This window comes from Entelurus aequoreus, linkage group LG14, assembly GCF_033978785.1.
Source record: "Entelurus aequoreus isolate RoL-2023_Sb linkage group LG14, RoL_Eaeq_v1.1, whole genome shotgun sequence".
Taxonomy (NCBI): domain Eukaryota; kingdom Metazoa; phylum Chordata; class Actinopteri; order Syngnathiformes; family Syngnathidae; genus Entelurus; species Entelurus aequoreus.
In genome coordinates, this window is record NC_084744.1 from 12,371,701 (window position 1) to 12,392,289 (window position 20,589).

At 39.1% G+C, this 20,589-nt stretch overlaps 1 protein-coding gene across 5 annotated transcripts in view; it reads right to left on the reverse strand.

The window, feature by feature from the left end:
* The window catches only part of sytl5 (synaptotagmin-like 5), a 122,421-nt gene that overhangs the window by 52,520 nt on the left and 49,312 nt on the right, over window positions 1-20,589 (reverse strand). For all 5 annotated transcript variants that reach the window (XM_062068944.1, XM_062068943.1, XM_062068945.1 and 2 more), the window contains 2 exons: window positions 1,030-1,277; window positions 739-957 (listed from right to left, as the gene is read on the reverse strand). In XM_062068944.1, the coding sequence (XP_061924928.1) occupies window positions 739-957; window positions 1,030-1,145 (335 nt within the window). In that variant the 5' untranslated portion in view covers window positions 1,146-1,277. The remainder of the gene's footprint in view (window positions 1-738; window positions 958-1,029; window positions 1,278-20,589) is intronic.

A 20,589-nucleotide genomic window follows, 5' to 3' on the forward strand; every position in this document is an offset into this window, starting at 1 on the left:
AACTGACTCGCAAGTGTAAAAAAAAATTAACCATTGTTAAGATTGAAAGGTAAACACAGTAAAATGTTCCATTTTAACTTGAATGACTGAGTCATACTTGGTAGGTTTGTTGATGTTCTCACTTGTCTTACAAGTGTAAAAGTAAGTTCAACACTGTGAAAAAAAAAAAGTGAAATTAACTTCCTGTGTTTCTCTTAACAACTTTTTGAAAAAGAGAAAATGATTGCCCAAGGACACAACGGCAGTGACTAGGATGGCAGAAGCGGGGATCGAACCTGGAACCCTCAAGTTGCTGGCACGGCCACTCTACCAACCGAGCTAAACCGCCCCACATAATTCATTTCCTACCACTTGTCCTTAATAATTTTGACAAAATAATAGAATGGAAAATGACACAATATGTTACTGCATAGGTCAGCAGACTAATTAGGAGTCTATATGTTTGCTTACTTACTACTAAAAGACAAGTTGTCTAGTATGTTCACTGTTTTATTTAAGGACTAACTTGCAATAAGAAACATATGTTTAATGTACCCTAAGAATTTTTGTTAAAATAAAGCCAATAATGCAATATTTTGTGGTCCTTTTTATTTAGAAAAGTATCGAAATAATTTTGGTACCGGTACCAAAATATTGGTATCTTGACAACACTAGTTCATACTGAAGCACTTGAGGCCAACAACACACACACATGCAGTAGTCGTGTACTAGTTTGAGTGCTGCAGGCATCACACTTACGAGATCTTAGCACACACGTTGCACCTCCACTCGCGCCGCTTGGTGGCGGACACACGGCACTCGCTGCACACCCGCAGCCCGCAGTCGTCGCAGAGCTCGCCGCGGTCAAAGATCAGGCCCAGCGTCTTGAGGCAGCGGCCGCACTGACGCTCCCCGGACTCTCGAGGCGCGCTACGAGAACCTTTGCGTTTGATCTCCAGCAGCTCGTTCTTCAGCTTCCTGTGGGGACGGCAAACATGAGAAGACTAGGCGAGACAAAAGGGGAGACGAAGCCCACAAAGTGCTGCTCACCGTATTCTCTTCTCCTCTCGCTTCCTCAGCTTCTCGTCTTTCTGCAGCACCTTCAGGATGGTGTCGCGCTCGTGCTCCAGCAGGAAGGAGAGGTTCATGTCATCCGGGACTTCCATCACTCATTCGGGTTCCACTCGGCAACGGTGGCAGAATCAGTTAAGCAGAGCGTGGAGTTGGCGGCCCGCTTCCTTCATTTCCACCACCATGGTTCCAAATTCACATTGTTGTCCAGGCTTCCGCAGAGGATCCTGGAGAAGTCAAGGTGGTTGAAGCAATTGCAACAACTTCAGTGGCTGCAGCATTAAAGGCCTACTGAAAGCCACTACTACCGACCACGCAGTCTGATAGTTTATATATCAATGATGAAATCTTAACATTATAACACATGCCAATACGGCCGGGTTAACTTATAAAGTGACATTTTAAATTTGCCGCTAAACTTCCGGTTCGAAACGCCTCTGAGGATGACGTATGCGCGTGACGTAGACCGGGGAACACGGGTATGCCTTCCACATTGAAGCCAATACGAAAAAGCTCTGTTTTCATTTCATAATTCCACAGTATTCTGGACATCTGTGTTCGTGAATCTGTTGCAATCATGTTCATTGCATTATGGAAAAGGAAGCTGAGCAAGCAAAGAAGAAAGTTGTCGGTGCGAAATGGACGTATTTTTCGAACGTAGTCAGCAACAACAGTACACAGCCGGCGCTTCTTTGTTTACATTCCCGAAAGATGCAGTCAAGATGGAAGAACTCGGATAACAGAGACTCTAACCAGGAGGACTTTTGACTTGGATACACAGACGCCTGTAGAGAACTGGGACAACACAGACTCTTACCAGGATTACTTTGATTTGGATGACAAAGACGCAGACGTGCTACTGTGAGTATGCAGCTTTGGCTTCTAAACATTTGATCGCTTGACGTATGTGCGCAACTTTTTTTTGCGTATGTACGTAACTTTTTTAAAATATATAAGCTTTATGAACCTTGGGTTAGGTGAACGGTCTTTTGGGCTGAGTGATTGTGTGTGTTGATCAGGTGTTTGAATTGTATTGGCGTGTTCTATGGAGCTAGGAGCTAGCATAGGAGCTAGGAGCTAGCATAACACGTACCGTACCGTACGTGCGCGTCACGTACGTAACTTTTTAAAAATATATAAGCTCTATGAACCTTGGGTTAGGTGAACGGTCTTTTGGGCTGAGTGATTGTGTGTGTTGATCAGGTGTTTGAATTGTATTGGCGTGTTCTATAGAGCTAGGAGCTAGCAGAGGAGCTAGGAGCTAGCGTAACAAACACGCAGGTGTTATTATGCAGGATTAATTTGTGGCATATTAAATATAAGCCTGGTTGTGTTGTGGCTAATAGAGTATATATATGTCTTGTGTTTATTTACTGTTGTAGTCATTCCCAGCTGAATATCAGGTCACCCCCGGCTCTCACAGCATCTTCCCTATCTGAATAGCTTCAACTCCCCACTAGTCCTTCACTTGCACTTTACTCATCCACAAATCTTTCATCCTCGCTCAAATTAATGGGGAAATTGTCGCTTTCTCGGTCCGAATCTCTCTCACTTCATGCGGCCATCATTGTAAACAATAGGGAACTTTGCGTATATGTTCAACTGACTACGTCACGCTACTTCCGGTAGGTGCAAGCCTTTTTTTTATCAGATACCAAAAGTTGCAATCTTTATCGTCGTTGTTCTATACTAAATCCTTTCAGCAAAAATATGGCAATATCGCGAAATGATCAAGTATGACACATAGAATAGATCTGCTATCCCCGTTTAAATAAAAAAAAATCATTTCAGTAGGCCTTTAAAATGGCTTTGGTAAGATGAAGAATGAAAATTCATTGTGTAGTATCTTCAAAACATTCAACAAACTGGATTTTCTCTGCTTGTCTCTTGAGAAAACCTGCTATTTAATTCACTCCAATCCGTCATTCTTGCTTCATTTCCGCCCCTTACACCGACAGCTTGCTTCCTTCACACAAATTAGGAAGCTGCTTAGCTCCTTTATGAATGAGTGCAGCATTTAGGGTGGAGAAGCTGCAGCTGCACTGTGATAAATGGGAATATTTCTCCTTTAAGACACAATGGTGGGAATGTGTGATAGGAAATTACACTTTATGGCTGTCATAATACTTAATAGCAGTTTTTCTCAACCTTTTTTGAGCCGAGGCACATTTTTTTCATTGAAAAAATGCGGAGGCACACCACCAGCAGAAAACATTAAAAAAATGAAACTCAGTAGCCGATAATGACGATAAAAAGTTGTTCTCGCAATTGTTGGATATGAATTCAAACCATAACCAACCATGCATCACTATAGCTCTTGTCTCAAAGTAGGTGTTCTGTCACGACCCGTCACATCACGCCGTGAGTTATTTGGAGTGTTTTGGTGTCTTCCAGTGTGTAGTGTTTTAGTTCTTGTCTCGCGCTCCTATTTTGGTGGCTTTTCCTGTTTTGTTGGTATGTTCCTGTAGCAGTTTCATGTCTTCCTTGAGCGCTATTCCCCGCACCTGCTTTGTTTTAGCAATCAAGGCTATTTAAGTTGTCGCTATCCTTCTTTGTGTGGACATTGTTGATTGTCATGTCATGTTCGGATGTACTTTGTGGACGCTGTCTGCTCCACACGCTGTAAGTTTTTGCTGTCGTCCAGCATTCTGTTTTTGTTTACTTTGCAACCAGTTCAGTTTTAGTTTCGTTTTGCATAGCCTTCCCTAAGCTTCAATGCTTTTTCTTAGCGGCACGTGCCTTTTTTTTTATTTTTGGTTTAAGCATTAGACCTTTTTACCTGCACACTGTCGTCTACATATTGTGATCACGACAAGCCATGTTCCCGACATCTACAAAGCAATTAGCTACTTGCTGCCACCTACTGATATGTAAGAGTATTACATGGTTACTCTACCGGGCTCTAGACAGCACCGACACTCAACAACAGCACATTTGCAGATTATTAATACTGGTTTTGCAAAAACATTTTTAACCCAAATAGGTGAAATTACATATTCTCCCACGTCACACCAGACTGTATCTCACGGCACATCTGTGTGCCGCGGCACAGTGGTTGAAAAACACTGCTTTATAGCAGTAAATCTAAAATTGTGTTACGTGTACTACTAGTCAGTCGTGTATAAAGAGAGTATGGTCAACCTGGTTTCAGGCAATCTCCTCAATGATTGGTCAAAAGACACTCATGTGACTACAGGGCGCCATAACTGCTACCAACTTTGAGCTAATGCTATGTGTTTGCCTTCCACGTTAGTTTTTCGACGTGCAAAAAAGGCCCCGTTGTGCAGCACGGGGCTGCTTCACCTGCGAGAATTGTGGAAAGCTTTTACATCGCTTTCCCCACAACCCGGAAAGAATACAATTTTGGGAAGTGAAGGTTGGCGAACAATACTGGAGAGCCACCGATTACAGCATCATGTGCGAAGTAAACACACGACACAGAGTCTGCGTTTTGTTCAGGAGAGAACACACAGAAGCTAATATAAATAATAACATAAGAAATTAACACAATTAAGACGTGGTTTGACAAAAACAGTCTTTGAATCTCAGTAAAACTAAAATAATGATATATGGTAACAGTAGAAGAGAAATTCAAACACAAATACAAATAGACGGACTAGACATTGAAAGAGTAAAATAAACCAAATTTAGGGTTTAATAATAGATGATAAAATGAACTGAAAATCTCATAAAAAATATACAACATGAACTGGCAAAAAACATGTCAATAATGAATAAATCAAAATACAGTATGATCTGCACCAAAATTCACTCCATATTCTCCACTGCTCGCCAGTGTTACCATATCTGAGTATTGTGCAGAAATGTGGGGAAATAACTACAAAAGTACACTTCATTCACTTAGCATGTTAGAGAAAATAAAATAATACATAATGAGTGATACATACAGTGATTACAAATACATTGGAGGCAGCCACCACAGTTGACATACTTCAAACAAAGTCGCAATTTCTCTGTGATTGTTAGTCCAAAACTAATACAGATTTTGGCAAAATGAGGGTAATAAGTTATATTTTTGGTCGTACTGTGTATTTTTTTTAAATTTTCATTGATTGCGCCTGTCGGGTGCGCGTGAGAGTGCCTGCTGGTTACGAAACACCACAGGAATGTAGCAGCAGAGGGCGACAAATACGGCCGCAAAACTTTGACGAAATATATGCAGATTTTATTGTAAGTTTATGAGCTGGAGTATGTTTAGAACTATATTTAGATATATTATTTTGGTTTATTTCGTCAGAAAAACTAACATCAAAACGAGAGCAATTGCATGCATCCGGGCACAGCCGCACACATCCTTGGTAGTAAAAATGGTGCCTCTCATTTAGTTGGCCGTACTCTTTTTATACACGACATCCACTGTAGTGGTACGCCAAATAATCACAGTATTTTATTTTCCTATATTCAAACACTGTGTTACTATTCAGACCGTTTCCAATGATCCAGTGGCCAAAAATGTTAAATATACTTGCTAAATAAAACCTATGTCTTGTTCTTAATGAACACTTAGGCCTATTACGTTACTGTATTTTAATCTTGGTCATTATGGTGGTACTTGGAGAGTCAAGTTTTTTCTGAGGTGGTACTTGGTGAAAAGAGTTTGAAAACCCCTGCTTTATAGGACACGCAAACTTGCAAAGTTATTGTATAATCCTAATTGTTATATGTATTATAATCATATACCAGCACTTTTTTTTCAGGACTGTCACAGTTAACGCGATAATAATGAGTTAACAAAAGTTACTCAGCTGTTGGTGTTTTGGCCTCCCACATCTCTTATATATGAAATCTATTTGTCTGCAAACAATAATATTTTACTAATAGTGTTGGGAGGATGTTTCTACATTAGGGACTTGATTGAGGTTCCTCGCGACGCTACGCTACGCTACGGCGCTCGCCTTGCCATCGTGCGTCTTTGGGCTGGCGAATGCCGCCTTCGACCACAGGGAAACTCGCAAGATATTGGACACTGACACTGACACACTGCCTCGCCTCGGATGTAATGAAGGTTATGATCCTGCCGCAGTTACGACTTTTACTTCTTATGTTTAGTCAAGTTGGATGTCCACTTGTTGCTGCGCCCCACGGCGGAGGACCTCACAAACTTTTTTGGAAGGTGGAAAAAGTCGCAAAGGAGATCTCTGTTTTGTTCACTTTAAAGGGGCCCTATTATGCAAAACCAACTTTTCTTCCTTATTGATACCTGCTGTTGTGTATTTGAGATCTGTATAAGTCCTGAAAAGTTTAAATCAAACCGTTGAGGCTTTGTGGAGATATTTATAAAGCAATCTTGCCTTCCTTCAGATTTCCGCAAACAATATTAGGTAAGTTTTTCCCATTGGTGATGTTAGTGAATTATCCATGTATGGTAAAAATATACCCAGAGTGCTTTGCGCCAGTCTGCCATTGTAGTCCGCTTTAGTCAGAAAGCTCCTTCTTTTTCTGTCATCTTGTTGTGGGGCAGACTGTCTTGTACATGCACATGCGTCCTCCACTGTTGCCATTTCTAATACTAAGTAGAGTATAGTTCGAACTAGGGCTGGGCGATGTATTGATATACTCGATATATCGATACACTCTGTGCGATATAGAAAATGACTATCGTGATATTCGAGTATACATTCTCACGCAGTTGCTTTTAGCTACGGGCATTACACTGTATGCGTTTCCCACTCTTTCTTGTCTCTCCTTCTCACACAGACTTAAACAAGCGCACCTTTTTACACACGTCACGCGTGCAACGTCACACGCTCCCGCGTAGCAGAGAGGTAGCGACATGGTAACGTTAGCTGTGATGCTAACGGTGAGGTACGGGTGGTAATACGAGAGAGAGAAGGTGTGAATCTGGTAACAAATGCAGGAAGAATTAATTACCAAGAAAAACAGCACGGGATCCATCGTCCGGCGGTGGATCCCGCGAATGTAGCATCATTTGAAAAGTCACCCGCTTGAGAATGAGGAGTGCTTGAAACTCCGCATGTCAACATCTCCGGCCGGTGCCACACCAACAAAATGCCGAATCAACTGTTTCCACATCAACACCGTATGAAAAAAATAGTCAACAACAGAAGGAGATAACGTCCACAGGAATCTATTATGCAGCTCATTTTTATTTGACAGTTACTGAAATATCTTGTGTGACATCATGCACAAAAGTGCACTTTATTAGTTTTAAACTATTGTAGTGGCGTTCTGTACAAAAAGTACACTTTAATTTAGTGTTGTTTTGATATGTCATCTTAGTGACATCATTCACAAAAGTGCACTTATAGCTCGTTTTAAAATGTCTCTGACAATCTTGCACTTTCTGTTTTGGAAATGACATGAATGTCTGTGCCACTGCTTAATAACTGTTTAATAAATACAGTTTTGGTAAATTGACTTAGTTGTGATTTCCCTCTATGCATGAAAGTTTAAAATGAGCATATATTAATGCAGTATGAACAAGGATGTTTTAATGTAGACACAAAGAATCATCATACTTCTGTGATTATATGCATCAAGTGTTAATTCAAGGCTTAGGCAAAATATCGAGATATATATCGTGTATCTTGACATGGCCTAAAAATATCGAGATATTAATAAAAGGCCATATCGCCTAGCTCTAGTTCGAACTTAAATCTGTCAATAGACTCACTGTGGAAGTGCTAAAACCCACAACAAAGATGGCGGGAGAAGACGCTGTCGAAGTGGAGCCACGTAAATAGGACTGCCCATAAAACGGACCATCCCGAAGAGAAGAAAACGGTCCGTAAAACATAATCTATGCAAAATTTTGACCAAAGAACCACCATTACATGTTATGTAGACCACAAGGAAGTGTTTTAAAAATCACAATATTACCTCTTTACTGTAAGATTGTATTGCTTTTATGGGTATCATTCATTGGAAATAGTCATGTATACAGTATGTGCAAGTGCACATCCATGACACGTTACTGACACCTAGTGACCAGTCAGTATTCACAACTACATAATGTTAATTTCTCTTAAAAAACGACACTGACCTTCAAAATCTAACGAATCAGATTATACTATTAAAAAAAACGGCACAATTTTGTTTAATTTCGTGATAAATGTGCGTTTTGAGTGACCACCAGTCCATACTGTAGCGGTGGGAAAGCAGTGGAGTTCCAGCCGATGTTGAGTCACAGGAATGAATTTAGAGCAGACATGGACAAAAAAAGGTAAACTGAATGGCAAGTTTAGACTTAGACTTAGACAAACTTTAATGATCCACAAGGGAAATTGTTCAACACAGTAGCTCAGTTACAATGATGGAAAGTGTAAGGATGGAAAGAACAATGCAGGTATAAATAGACTAATATAGCGATAAAAAATCTAACATATATACGAATATATACATAATATGTGTATATATGTGAATAATATATACACTACCGTTCAAAAGTTTGGGGTCACCCAAACAATTTTGTGGAATAGCCTTCATTTCTAAGAACAAGATTAGACTGTCGAGTTTCAGATGAAAGTTCTCTTTTTCTGGCCATTTTGAGCGTTTAATTGACCCCACAAATGTGATGCTCCAGAAACTCAATCTGCTCAAAGGAAGGTCAGTTTTGTAGCTTCTGTAACGAGCTAAACTGTTTTCAGATGTGTGAACATGATTGCACAAGGGTTTTCTAATCATCAATTAGCCTTCTGAGCCAATGAGCAAACACATTGTACCATTAGAACACTGGAGTGATAGTTGCTGGAAATGGGCCTCTATACACCTATGTAGATATTGCACCAAAAACCAGACATTGGCAGCTAGAATAGTCATTTACCACATTAGCAATGTATAGAGTGTACTTCTTTAAAGTTAAGACTAGTTTAAAGTTATCTTCATTGAAAAATAAGGACATTTTAATGTGACCCCAAACTTTTGAACGATAGTGTATATACACAGATATATTATATTATGTCTATAGCATATATACAATATATACCAATGACCATGTACAATATTACAGTATATACAGTATATGTGACAGCAGCAGCATAAAATAGAGAGTAGATCCAGCAGGAAATAGAAAATAGACATTATAAACAAAGAGAGGTAGCTAACATGTCAGGTGTCAGGTAATAAACAGATGTCATCTATTGCTGTATGGCGAGTGATTATACAGCTGGATGGAGTGTGGAATGAAGGAGTTCTTGAATCGCACAGTGCGGAAAGGAAGTTGAAGGAGTCTGTTGGAGTCTGAGCTCCGCTGTCCCTTAATTGTCAGGTGGAGTGGGTGGGCAGGATTGTCCATGATGGCGAGCAGTTTGTCCAGTGTCCTCCTGTCCCTCACTGACACAAACGCCTCCAACTGCGTGCCAATAGTTTGGCCGGCTTTCTGAATCAGTTTATCAATCCGGTTTGAGTCCATTTTGCTGGCGCTGCTCCCCCAACACCAGCAAACCACTGCAAAGTACAGTGCACTGGCCACAACAGACTGATAAAATAACTCCAACAGCTTGCTGCACACATTAAAGGACCTAAGCTTCCTCAGGAAAAAGAGTCTGCTCATGCCCTTCTTGTAAACAGCTTTGCAGTTGTCCTTCCAGTCCAGTCTGCTGTTCAAGTGGACTCCCAGGTACTTGTACTGCTCCACTACTGCCACCTCCCGGCCCTGAATCTTGATGGGCTCCACCGGGGTCACTCTCTTCCTGAAGTCGATGACCAGCTCCTTTTGTGGCTTGGAAGCCCTGGCAGGTCGCTCTCTCCACAAGATTGAAGTTATTTCCATCCACTGTCGCTGTGAGTTGAGTTATCACCGGAGTTCCTAGCTGCTAGCAGTAGCAGGGTTGCCAAGTTTTCTTACTATAAGCCACTTTGGGCTTGTTTTTTCTGAAATCACTTGCAAGTTTGTGAGACGCGGGTTGCGTTTTTTGGCCTTATTTTTTACCATGTGGTTGCTCATTTAAGCTTGCTTTTCTGTCCCCACAATAAAGACACACGGTATTTTCCTTTTCCATGCTTCCATATAAAGTTTGATTAATATGATTTGATTTTCTACACAATGTTTCCTGGTTTTTGCACCCACGCTCGACTCGGCGTGCCCCCTGCAGACAATGCACGCAAATGACGCATGTGCAACTCCGACAGAAAAACAAGTGAAGAGACAGAGTGAGAGTTGGTGGCAGTAAGTCTGCAAAAGCTGAGAAAAACATCATTAAAAATGAAGGAATGGGAGAAAGAGAGAGCACCTAAGGACTGGATTAGACACCAGGGGGAACATGTCTTGCGTCTATGTGTGTGTTTCTGTAAAAGAGTGTTTGTGTCCATTTCGTTTGAGCTCTTAAAAAACATGTTTAATAAACAAACATTTGCTCAAATCAAACAAATTGTCTAGTCATTTTATATTGTGTGTCTATATTCAAAATGTAGACTCATTAAATATATAAAAATAGTTTTATATTTTCCAATTAATCCCAATTAATCATGAGTTAATAAAATACAGCTAACCATGACAGTGTTTCCCACACATTCATTTATTTGTGGCGGCCCGCCACGAAAGAATTACGTCCGCCACAAATAAAAAAAATAAAAAAAACAACTAAAAGACAATTTTTTAAATGTATTTATTTATTTTTTTGTCCTGTCCAGCTTCTCAGGCAAATCATATAGTTGATGTAGATGCCCATATAGGCTGTTCAGATTTACTTTACAAAAGAGAAGTGTAGGATACGTATTTGACCACTACTGTTTTCTGTTTATTTGTAACTGACCGTGGCAGGACACCTCTGCCTCTGTTTCACTTTATGTTGCTGGCAAATAATATGGTTGTAGTAGTAGGCTAAAGTTAAATTATTTAGTATGCACTAATTAAAGGGGCAGAGCTTTGAGACATTTTAGCTTTTATATTTTATAAGATATATTTTTTGTAAGAACCACAATTAATACATATATTTCAGTGAATAACTTCTTGTTCAAATCTGTATATAAATATGTACATAAAGTGTTGTAATTATATTGTAAAATGGATGGATGGATGGATGGATGGACGTTTAAAACAAAACTGTTATTATTAATTAGTAAGTATACATTTTTTGAGCCTTTTTAGAGAAAATCATATCATTGTAGTAAATTATGCAAATTACTCGATGATGTCATGTGACCACGCCCATAGCCACGCCCCCACCGCCACAGGTATCTTGGCAGTTTATGGGAAACACTGCATGATTAAATATTTTAACCATTTGGCAGCTCAATTTTTTCCCATTATTATTTTAAAATTTTTCCTGATATGCCAGCATCTCAAAAATAATAAAAAATTCTAAACTACAGTATTGACCTGAATATACGTATGCTTAAAAAAGACAAGTCGTCTAATATTTAAGGTCAAGAACAGGGGTTGCCAACCTTTACTAGAGAACTACTTACAACTAGGTGTGTAACGATATGAAAATTACATATCAAGGGGGTTGGTAGAGTGGCCTGGCCAGCAACTTGAGGGTTCCAGGTTCGATCCCTGCTTTGGCCATCCTAGTCACTGCCGTTGTGTCCTTGGGCAAGACACTTTACCCACCTGCTCCCAGTGCCACCCACACTGGTTTAAATGTAACTTAGATATTGGGTTTCACTATGTAAAGCGCTTTGAGTCACTAGAGAAAAAGCACAATTCACTTAATGTGACCAAAATGATCACGGTTATTATTATCACGGTATTGTTGAACGTGCTCAAAAAAAGTTTTATTTCATAAAAAATAAAAAATAAATTGACACACAATATACTATCCTTTGTAGGAGAAATATTACACATTGTTCTGGCTTATTCAGGGACATATCCTTTGTGAGGGTGTAAATATGTTTTTTTAATGACAAAGGCAAAATGGGGTTTGTTAGTACTTTGGAAAGACACTAATGTGTCTTGTTTTCGTGGTGTCATTTAAGCCAGCTCGCAAGCTGCTTAAGCAGTATCATCGTGCCGTTAGTTTTCAGAGTGAGGTAATCAATCACGATTTTCCGAAAACTAAAATTTGAAACCGTGATATTAACCGTCATAACGATAATCATTACATCCCTACTTGCTACACAATACAACAAATATAACCCAGCAGGCACAAGACATTGAAACAATGTTAAGGAACTTGTTGAATTAGGTTTTGACGTTGAGCAACTCAGACATAACGTTGAAACAACATGCTTTTTGACAATGTTTAATCAATGTTGGGTTCTGACGTTGATTTGATCGTTGAATTTTGGTCATTTCCCAACCAATATTCTACAACACAAATACAACTTTGAAACAACATGCTTTTTGACAATGTTTATTCAATGTCAGGTTTTGACGTTGACTTGACCGTTGAAATTTGGTCATTTCCTAACCAACAGCGTTGATCCAACGTGAGACATCAACGCTGTCACAATTTACAAATATAACAATTTTGCAACGTTGTTTCAAAGTCAGTTTTAAAGGACATGCATGTATAATCAACATTGTATCAATGTCTTGTGCCTGCTGGGACGCAATAATGTGAAATAAACGACTATATTTCACAAAATGCTGTGTGCTTGGTTTAAAAAAAACAACCTTATTAATCAACACTTATCAAGCACACAACTAAGCCAGTGTCGTTGAGAGTGAAGGCTCGGGAATCTTTCCATTCATATTTAAACTCTCGCTTTTAGTCTGAGATTTGTTTCTGAGATTCGTTTCCGGGATATGTTTATGACGCACTCAAAAAGCCCTCCCTCCCTCCCTACAAACAAACAAACAAACAAACAAACAAACAAACACACACACACACACACACACACACACACACACACACACACAGGCTCCCCATCCCTTTTCCTTGCTTTCATCCAATCACCAGTCAGGACACAGCCTGGACACATTCACTGCCTCACAGACATTCCGGGATTATGAGAAACATTTTTTAGAAGGGAGCAACGAACAAAGAAGCCAAAGAGGCAAATCAGAGCTTTTCTGAACAGATAAACCGAGAGACAAACTGGAAAAAAGGGCTAAGAATGCTAAGATAACTGTTATCAATACAGCACTGATATTGACATGATTAAAAAAAAAATTACTGTATTTTACAAACTATATATATATATGTACTTTTTCCTACGCTTAGAACCTTGCGGCTTATTAAATGGTGTGGCTAATTTATGGATTTTTCTTCGCTAATAACAATAATGTTTCTATTCAACAAATGGTTGGCAACACGACAGAGAGACTGAAAAGGTGTTATTGTTTGCGCTATGGCGCCATATTTTGGACGAGTTTGCTCACTACAGGTGCTGCGGTTTGAAAATGTATTTCCCGTTTCCTGCCTTGAACCAGAAGTATATCCGGTTTTCAATCAATCCAATCCACTTTATTTATATAGCACATTTACACAACAAGAATGTTTCCAAAGTGCTGCACAGCCATGTTAAAAACAATATTAAAAACAATATTATGCTACACCAATGACTGAATAAAAACAAAGAATAAATGAATAGAAAACCAATACAAAAACAATATAAAAAATAAATATGATTAAAAACGATTTTAAAGGGTAAAACCAATTAAAACAGTAAAATAGACATCAAAATTTATTTAAAAAAAACACAGAGGACAACAGAGGACAGAAGACCACACAACTCACGTAGTGTTAAAAGCCAAAGTGGGTCTTAAGACACTTTTAAGTTTTGTCTACTATTCGTCTATAGCGTTTCTGTTCGAAAGGATTCTTCATTCATCACTCCATGCAATGTTTGTAAGTTTTACAAATAACTAAAACAATTGATACTTACTAAACCGTCCCATGTGTGATGTCTATAAGAGTGTTTACATAAATCGGTCGTTGTAACACGAACGGCGCATGGTGATGCGCGGATTGTTCTTCCAAGGTGCAGATGGAACGACTGAAAACGGCGTGCACTGCAGTAAGATTATGATTTATTCCTCATAAATCATGAAGGAACAACACAAACACAAGAAAACAAACAAAACAAGCGTGCCTCTGGCACGGGAAGCTAACAGAATAGCTACACAGCGAAAGCTAAGGCGGAACTTAGCGCAAGAAACACAAGGAACAAACGTAACGTGTTGCATGACAGCAAACAAAAGCACCAGACTGAGTGAGGCGACAGGCAGGACTAAATAGCTCTCTGATTAGTGCCCGGGAACAGGTGAGCGTCCCGAACACTAATCAGAGGCAGGTGAAAACAATCAGCACCCCTGTTTTGTGTTTCTTGGTTGTCATGGGTGCTGATTGTTTTCACCTGAACTTAAAAGACAAGTGAATCAAAACCTAAATAAATGTAAACAAACTATGATCGGGGCAACGGATCATAACAGTCGTGCTATCATTATGTAATCAAGATAGCATCATTAGTATTTAGCGAATATGCTAAAACGTTTATGGGTGTCTATGTTAGTATAGTATTAACTTACAATAGCATTCTTTTTGTATTATTTCAATTTTGCAAATTCACCAAAACGTCACCGTGGAACTATTGAGTCTGTTTAGCTCAGGGGTGTCCAAAGTGCAGCCTGGGGGCCATTTGCGGCCCGCAGCTAATTGTTTACCGGCCCGCCACACATTCTGGAAATGCTATTGCAAAAATTTAAAAAAACATAAAAAAATGTGGAATGAGGTGAAATCTAACTAGAAAAAGTTGCAATGTTGACACAAAGCTGCCATGCAGGCTGTTTTTTTTCTTTTGTCTATCTTTATTTTTATTTTTTTGCCATTGCTCAAAAAAAAAATCCATGTTATATTGAATTATTGACCTATTCAAGGCTCCAATTATTTAAAATATTTCACTTTAAAATGTTTTATGTGGAAAATATTGCATATATTGTGTGGTTGCCATATACAAATATCAACGTTTTCTTTGACAAAAGAGCATAAAACAAACAAAATAATAGTTAAAACGTAAAATCGACAGATATATCTTAAGTTGATCTCGTAACTTAAGTGTTGAAAGTAAAAACAACTAATAAAAATGTATCCCCTTATGAGTGGGGCACCTTTTGGATCCCAAATATATTTAATGGGATTTTATTCATCTTTTCACTGTGATTACTCAAAAATAATAATAAATTAAAATCAATGGTGTCCTGCATTATTGATCTTTTTAAGGCTCTAATTACTTCACATCAAACATTGCTTTCTGAATGTTTTTGGCAGTGGGGGAAATACTGCATATTTCAGTTTTATTATAAAAAACTAAGTTGTCTTTGACAGGAAAGGCTTTTTTTTTTAACTTAATATCAACCTGAAGTTGATATAATGTAGAGAGTTACTGTAAGCGTTAAATAAATTTAAAAAATAATAATTAAACTTTTTTTTAAACAAATTTTAACATTTTAATAATTGAGACCCTTTATGGTCCCCGGGAGCCCTAAAGGTAAAAAATAAAAATAAAAATCCATATATTTTGTTATGGTTTTGAAAATGAAAAATATCAAATTGGCCCCCGCATGCTTTAATTTTCCCGTGTGCGGCCCTCAGTGGAAAAAGTTTGGACACCCCTGGTTTAGCTGATTGGAGAGCTACCTCCAGCAACTAGTGGGTCCATGATGATGACTTCTGTTTTGTTTGATCAGCCGTTTTACTGCCGTGTGACAGGCTCCGTTTGGAAACAATTAAGGCATGTAAATAAACATTTACAAAATATTTTGGACTGGTACATATTTGCGGCTTATGGTCCAGTGCTGCTAATATATGTAAAAATATTGATTTATTCTATAATTTGGTGGGTGCGGCTTAAATACAGATGCACTATAGCCTGGAAAGTATGGTATTTTCCAGGTCATCTTATGTTTGGTTCGATACAATGTGTATCGTCACTAGACGGAATTATTGGTGATTAAAAAAAGTTATATTGAACACATTTTTGTTTTATTTATTTGTTTTTGTTCCCTTGCTTGACTCTTTTTTTCACAGCTTCTCTTCCTATCAGTTATGATCACTATGTCTGTGTGCTGCAGTAGGCGTGGTGTCCTGAGTACACACACACACACACACACACACACACACACACACACACACACACACACACACACACACACACACACACACACACACACGCGCATTTCTGCTGTTCTGCACACACATGCTGTTCTGCCATTGAGTAAACAGCAGCAACGAGGGGAAGATACAAAGTTTGGCTTTTCAGCACAAATATCAGGTCAATTTTAAGTCTGGCAGTGATAATAAATGTTCTACAGTCATACTCAGAAAAACGCGTGACTCATATTTTTCAAGGTTGTCCGCCACCCAACCAATCAATAATGATTCCTTTGTCGCCGACTTAATGCTTAATAGGTCGCGTCACGGTGCTTTGTAAGTCCTTTTGCGCAGGAGGACGGCCATGTCTGCCTGCGCGCAAACACCGCGGTGGCCTTGTTAATTAATGAGCGCAGGTGGACAAGCAGAGGGCCTGCGGATGATGGAAGAAAAGATGTGGGGTAAATGTTGAATGTGTAACTGTCACGACGTGGACTATCTTGCAGCTGGCTGCGTGGATTGTTTTCCCGGAATACAATCGGACCAGACCAGTCATGGATGAAGGTATATACATGATTTATTTTCGGGTCTCCCTATGTCTAGCATTAAAAGATTACAGTTGGTACAAAATGCGGCTGCAAGGCTTTTGACAAAAACAAGAAAGTTTGATCATATTACGCCTATACTGGCTCACCTGCACTGGCTTCCTGTGCACTTAAGATGTGACTTTAAGGTTTTACTACTTACGTATAAAATACTACACGGTTTAGCTCCAGCCTATCTCGCCGATTGTATTGTACCATATGTCCCGACAAGAAATCTGCGTTCAAAGAACTCCGGCTTATTAGTGATTCCCAGAGCCAAAAAAAAAGTCTGCGGGCTATAGAGCGTTTTCTATTCGGGCTCCAGTACTCTGGAATGCCCTCCCGGTAACAGTTAGAGATGCTACCTCAGTAGAAGCATTTAAGTCCCATCTTAAAACTCATTTGTATACTCTAGCCTTTAAATAGACCCCCCTTTTTTAGACCAGTTGATCTGCCGTTTCTTTTCTTCTCTCCTCTTCTCCCCTGTCCCTTGCGAGGGGGAGTCGCATAGGTCCGGTGGCCATGGATGAAGTGCTGGCTGTCCAGAGTCGGGACCCCGGGTGGACCACTAGCCTGTGCATCGGTTGGGGACATCTCTGCGCTGCTGACCCGTCTCCGCTCGGGATGGTTTCCTGTTGGCCCCGCTGTGGACTGGACTCTCGCTGATGTGTTGGATCCACTGTGGACTGGACTTTCACAATGTTATGTCAGACCCACTCGACATCCATTGCTTTCGGTCTCCCCTAGAGGGGGGGGGGGGGGGGGGGTTACCCACATATGCGGTCCTCTCCAAGGTTTCTCATAGTCATTCACCGACGTCCCACTGGGGTGAGTTTTTCCTTGCCCGTATGTGGGCTCTGTACCGAGGATGTCGTTGTGGCTTGTACAGCCCTTTGAGACACTTGTGATTTAGGGCTATATAAATAAACATTGATTGATTGATTGATTGATTAATCTTTTACTCAAAAAGTACGAAACAAAAGGCGCGCACAAGGCGGAGGCAAAAAATACTTAGGACACGAAACATGAACTAAACAACGCACTAAACTTTGGCTTGAATAACAAAAAAACTTACATGGCAAGACAAGAGCAGCATGAACGAAGCATGAATAATGAGCATGAAAATGTCATTCAATGTCAGGAGTATCAATGGCATGAAGTGAGCAGGAGTAATGTCGCCAGGCCGACTACCTGGCAACTACGGGCTTAAATAGTAATGTCATGATTGACAACAGGTGCGTGAGTCCAACACATGACAGGTCAAACAAATGAGTCGTCATGGAAACCAAACAATGGAGCGTAAACAGGAACTAAAAAGAGTCTTAAACCAACAGAACATAACTAAACAAAACATGACCACAGAACATGACAGTAACGGTACATGTATGTTTATGTTTGGTTCACACAAAAGCTAAGCTGTTATGACATTTCCATTTTGTTGCATCGGATAGTGACCTTAAAAACCGAAGTAGGTACCGAACTATATGTGGTTTTGGCAAACTGTAACCCTTTAGTGTTTGTCATGTTGGAAAGAAGCAGTGAGGGTCAAACTGGCGCCATCTTTAAAGGTCGTATGTAATGACAACATTCCTCCAAATACAATATGTATCTAAAGAAGGCGTATCATTTATGAAATGTTTGGCCTTGGCGGAGGTCCGCACTCAGCTGCAGTTAATGACGTGACATTAGGATGCTCGATGGTCTTAAGACGCTCCATGGTCTCTATTGTGTTTGCCTTAGGAGGATGGACAGCTGTGCAAATAGCAGCAGCAGCCCAGTGGAAACGACAATGAACTAATATTCCTCAGCGCTAAGAGTAAACCTCCACTAATCACAAAAAGTAATGAGCCTTTCAGCATGACGGGTTGTCCAAAATACGGCCCGCGGGCCGAGTGCAGCCCGCCGGCATATTCAATTTGGCCTGCGAGGCGTCATGAGTTCAAAAAGGAATCGCACCGCAGAGTGTTTTTAAAATAATTTTAAATATACCTTACGGTATGATTGTTACAAATTTGCCATAGTATTGGGCAATATGGACAATGTGAGTAATTGCAATTGTAATGTAATGTAATTGCAAATCAGGTTAATGACTATGAATTGTACATTGAAATTAAATCAGCACAGCATTTATTTTTACTTATATGACAATATCCAAACAGCCTTCCCTAGTCATGGCACAAAAAAACCTGATCACTTTGTGGACATTATAAAAAAAAACCTCTTAACGCCATAAAACATTCAAAATTACACCTATTTAAATCCTTTACAGTGTATGATGGGGGAAAGCAAAACACTCTCAACACTTATCCATGTTTAGAGCATTTTAGCTGCCGGATATTTCTGATAGATTACAAAACTTTAAGGAGGTCGTCACGGAAGTAAACAAGGTAGGAGTCAAACTTTTAATATCCAATTATAATAATAATACATTCATTATATTATTATAATATGTACACATATGTAAAGGCTATACAGTATATATACATGTATACATATACTTGCATGCATAAAAATATATTTACATATATACACGTATGCATATACATATACATTTACATACATATACATACATATACATACATACATACATCTTCATACACACACACAAACACAGGCTCCCCATTCCTTTTCCTTGCTTTCCTCGTGGTCATCATATGTTTATATATATATATATATATATATATATATATATATATATATATATATATATATATATATATATATATATATATATATATATATATATATATATATATATATATACAGTTGTGCTCATAAGTTTACATACCCTGGGAGAATTTATGATTTCTTGGCCATTCTTCAGAGAATATGAATGATAACACAAAAACCTTTCTTCCACTCATGCTTAATGGTTGTGTGAAGCTATTTATTGACAAACAACTGTGTTTACTCTTTTTAAATCAAAATGACAAAAGAGAGTACCCAAATGACCCTGATCAAAAGTTTACATACCCCAGTGACTTTGATCTGATAACATGCACAAAAGTTGACACAAACAGGTTTGAATGGCTAATCAAGGTTCCAATCCTCACCTGTGACCTGTTTGTTTGTAATTAACGTGTGTGTATAAAAGGTCAGTGAGTTTCTGGGCTTCTGACAGACCATTGCATCTTTCATCCAGTGCTGCACAGATGTTTCTGGATTCTGAGTCATGGGGAAGGCAAAATAATTGTCAAAGGATCTGCGAGAAAGGGTAATTGAACTGCATAAAACAGGAGAGGTGTATAAAAAGATATCCAAGGAATTGAGAATGCCAATCAGCAGTGTTCAAACGCTGATTAAGAAGTGGAAAATGAGGGATTCAGGAAGACCAGCAAAGATTTCAGCCACAACTGCCAGGAAAATTGTTCGAGATGCAAAGAAAAATCCATCAATAACTTCAGCTGAAATACAGGACTCTCTGAAAAATTGTGGTGTGGCTGTTTCAAGATGCACAATAAGGAGGCACTTGAAGAAAAATGTGCTGCATGGTCGAGTCGCCAGAAGAAAGCCATTTCTGCGCAAATGTCACAAAGTATCCCGCTTACATTACGCCAGGGGTGTCCAAAGTGCGGATCCGGGGGCCATTTGCGGCCCGCAGCTAATTGTTTACCGGCCCACCACACATTCTGGAAATGCTATTGCAAAAATTAAAAAAAACATAAAAAAATGTGGAATGAGGTGAAATCTAACTAGAAAAAGTTGCAATGTTGACACAAAGCTGCCATGCAGGCTGTTTTTTTTCTTTTGACTACCTTTATTTTATTTTATTTTGCCATTGCTCAAAAAAAAAAAATCAAAAAAAAAAAAGTATGTTATAATGAATTATTGACCTATTCAAGGCTAAATTGTGTGGTTGCCATATACAAATATCAACGTTTTCTTTGACAAAAGAGCATAAACAAACAAAATAATAGTTCAAACGTAAAATCGACAGATATATTTGAAGTTGATCTCGTAACTTAAGTGTTGAAAGTAAAAACAACTAATAAAAATGT